Source organism: Rattus rattus, chromosome 8 (genome assembly GCF_011064425.1).
Source record: "Rattus rattus isolate New Zealand chromosome 8, Rrattus_CSIRO_v1, whole genome shotgun sequence".
NCBI lineage: Eukaryota > Metazoa > Chordata > Mammalia > Rodentia > Muridae > Rattus > Rattus rattus.
In genome coordinates, this window is record NC_046161.1 from 67,635,457 (window position 1) to 67,639,396 (window position 3,940).

General features: G+C 42.8%; 1 protein-coding gene across 1 annotated transcript; it reads right to left on the bottom strand.

Moving 5' to 3' along the window:
• Window positions 1-1,604: 1,604 nt before the first annotated feature.
• LOC116906874 (eukaryotic translation initiation factor 1-like) lies at window positions 1,605-2,255 on the bottom strand. The gene has a single exon (XM_032909786.1). The coding sequence runs from the start codon at window positions 2,115-2,117 to the stop codon at window positions 1,776-1,778; it is 342 nt and encodes a 113-aa protein (XP_032765677.1). The 5' UTR covers window positions 2,118-2,255; the 3' UTR covers window positions 1,605-1,775.
• Between the last annotated feature and the right edge of the window lie 1,685 nt (window positions 2,256-3,940).

The following is a 3,940-nucleotide window of genomic DNA, read 5'->3' on the forward strand; positions in this document are numbered from 1 at the left end:
ATGAAAATTCCAGACAATGGTTTAGGGGAGGCTCAGAGGGATTTGAGGTACTGAAGGACCTCGTTCTGAAAGGTCAAGGAATCCAATGCATTTACAATTCTGGAGTGGAAAATTGCTTTCTCTGTTAGCAAAAGTCAATTTTATCATTGCTGCCTTATAGCAAGCCTCATGCTGTTCTGTCCATTCCCCAGAGAGCAAGGAAAAGAAATAAGCAGAATGAAGAATGAGCTTAGCTATGGCCTTGCAGTCGCAGCAAGCTGCAAGCATCATCCAAGTGAGCTTGCAGATGGCACTGTAAAAGTTTAATCCACACAGATTTTTCCATTGTAGACCCAGTCTCACCATGTAGCCTTGGCTGGCCTGGAACTTGCTATTCAGACCAGGATGGTCCAGAACTCACAGAGCTCACCTTCTTCTGCCTCCTAAGTGCTGAGACTAAAGATTGCACCCCCATGCATGGGCACAGTTAGACAATTTTGACGACTACCGATGTGTGCGGGGAAGGAGGACCCAAGTTAGGAGAAGAGATACTAATTTATGAAAGCCAGAGGGCTGTCAAAACGCATGGCGCAGTGATCTGTTTGAATTTGGATTATGTGCTCACTTAAAGAAAGCTCACTGCTGAGTAGCAGAAACTGAAGTTGCTGTTTCTGAAAGTGGAGTGCAGGAAGCTTTGCCGGAGCATTACTTATTCATCACAGTTCCTGCTGCTAGACTTCTGTATACCGAAGACAAGACTCTCAGAAGCCAATGCTACAAGAGTGTGGCATTTATTAGCCCATTTCTGCTGCATGTTTTTATTTGTTAGTAGCAAGTCTGGAATAGTGGGATGTTGCTGGGAGTGAAGGGATGGGAAACCCTAGCGTATTTCAACCGTGGAATAGCCATTTGGAAGGGCTACGCTCAAACCTGTCCAAAGTAAGAGTGTTAGGACAGTGCTTCCAGGAAACAATCATGACATGGAATAATGTCTCTGGTTCAAACTCCTCTGTAGTTGCTGATTGGAATGAGATTGTAGTTACCCATGATGAGCCAAGTTTCTGCTTTTCCATAGATGTGTATTAGAATACAGAGAAGTCAGGCCAACTGTCCTTAAGAGTGGAGGTAGGGGTGGGGCTTAGCTTTCTTCTGCAGGGTATGGCTTGTCAAACAAAGATATGAGGGGCAAAGGCACATTTTAGAAACAGAACTGTCCTGAACTAGCTTAGGGCCACTTACAGATGAACAGCAAACACTGGGCCCTTGTTCCCATCTGCTAGTCTAACTAAGCCTCACCAAAATTACAAATGTAGAATACAATGTTGCTACCAGCCCAATTTGACTTGGAGCTTGAAATGGTGACAAGGTCATGCCTCTATAAACTTGAGTAAACAGGAAGTAAAACAGATGAACCCACGTGTGGTCTTTGTTAAGAAATAGACATCAGTGGCAGAGGGAACACTAAGACTCAGATGTATAAGGTCATACCCTCCTGATTATTCAGCCAATGAGAAAAAAGAGGCAGGGACATGCATTCAGAGTTATAAAAGATTTCCCTTTCTTTCTTCCTTCCTTCCTTCCTTCCTTCCTTCCTTCCTTCCTTCCTTTCTTTCTTTCTTTGCATAGCTCTTTTCAGTTTATTGCATGAAGGAGTTACACTAGTCCAAGTTAAAAGCGGACCCCAAATGATTACATTATACAAACTGTGAGGTTTTTAAGCTTGTGACAAGGGACAGAAGGGAAATTCTACTCATTGCAAGGAAATCCTCATTCAAGCTTCAAAGAGCCACAAGCCCTTAAAATCCACGAACCTTCAGCTGATCGTCCTTAGCCAGTCCAATCTCTATCAGGAACTGGCATATGTTCTTGAGCTGGTCATCCTGTAGCTGAATTACTTCTCCATATTCTGGATGTTCAATTACAGTACCATTGCAGGCACATTTCTTCTTAAACACCTTTACTAGTTTCTTTTTATCGTAATCATCAGCGATCCCTTGGACAGTTGTAAGGGTCTTCCTGCCTTTTCTCTGTTGAATTCTTATATGAATATAATTCTCAGTGCCAGCAGAAAGCAGGTCATCACCCTTACTTGCATCAGCAAAGGGGTCGAAAGAGTGGAGGTTCTGGATAGCGGACATACAATACGATTCCTTTTCCTCGGTGGAAATGGCCTGCGGAAGGCGGCTGCGGGAGAAGGCGGGCGAGGGGGGACGGAGCGTCCGGAAGCGAGGGGTATCTAGGGGGAAGCAGCTGAGTCCTCCGCGGCGGTTCAGTGACTGGGGTCACGATTTCCCTTTCTGAGTCATCACTTTCACTATCCTGGGCTTTGCAGGGTATAGACTGCATTATTTTGCTACTCCAAGTCTCCAGTGCCCACAATTAGGAGCGGGGTGGAGATGGCTCACTGCTGGGCTGGGCTTTCCAAAGTGGGGGTGCAGAGGAGATGGTCCCTGGGGTTCTTGGTATCTGTTTCCTTTTTGTGAACCTCTGTTGCATTCCCTTCTTGTACACATCATATACTGTTCACTCTTGAAATAATTTCCGATAGACTCAGACTTCTTGAGTGGTCAAGCAAATCATGGTATCTTCCTTCCTTGGAACATTTGAAGCATATAACTACACATTCATCTAAAAAACAGTTGAAGCCAAGACTTTTCTTGTGAAAACAAATTAAGATGATTGACGTACTAAATGTCAAGACTTGGGCCTGAAGAGATGACTCAGTGGTTAACAGCACTGGCTTCTCTTTTAGAGGACCCGAGTTCTATTCCCAGTACCCACATGGCAGCTCAGGACCATCTGTAACTCCAGTTCCAGGGCAATCTGAAGCCCTCTTCTGGTTTCTTCTGGTACAGGACACGTGCCATACATATAGATATACATGCAGGCTAAACACCTCGCACACACACATTTTTTAAATGTCAAGTCTTGTTTATGTTAATGTTATATGATAGTGTGCTATTGGCATAGGTACAGACAAGTGGATGAGGGAATGGAATAAATCTGTTTGTGAATAGATTTGCATACACATGGAGTCCGATGTACAGTGATGGTATTTCAGAGGCAAACACACCAGGCACAGGGGTCTAAGATGCTCAGTTTGGAAATAGAGGTTGGAATAAAATAGAAGATCATAATCATGAATTAAGTGCAGAAAATCTCTTAACACAAAATGTGTACTTCAGAGGGGAGAAATACTGGAGGACCATGGTTTCATTAACTTTGAAAACTGCCTTTGATATAGAGCTATTTTATATTGATTATTGAAAGAGAAGGGACTTACATGGAATGCATGGAACTGATAAGAGAATAGTGTCATGTACATTAAAGACCAGTACTATTTATTAACACTCAGGACTCAGTAGAAAAGTGGGATATATATATATATATATATATGTATATATATATATATATATATATGTATATTAACATCAATGGGTAACTCACACAGTCAGGATGCTGAATGATCAATTATCTCTCACCAACACATCCTTGGAGTTTGCTTCAGTCTGACGGAAACGTGCGTGTGCGTGTGCGTGTGCTGAGGGTCTTCCTTAGGTGTCTTCCTCCACTCCATTATATTTTGAGGCAGCCTTTCACACTAACCCTGGAACTGAATGATTTGGCCAGTGCGCCTGGCCAGTGAGCCCCAGGGATCCCATTTTCTGGGATTACAAATGCATACTATAGTGCTTGGCTTCCCCCACTGCATGCATATGTATGTATATATATCATATTGATGCATATATTTCTCCCTTCTCTTTCCTTCCTCCAAATCCTCTCACATACACTCCTTGCTTTCTTTCAAATTCACGACCTTCCTGTTTTACTAATTATTACTGCATACATGTGTCTGTATCTGCATATGCATATATATGGCATATATGTATGTACATATATATTTCTGAATATCCCTTGTTCAGTCCATCCAATGCTACCATCTCGGGATGTATGTTTTCAG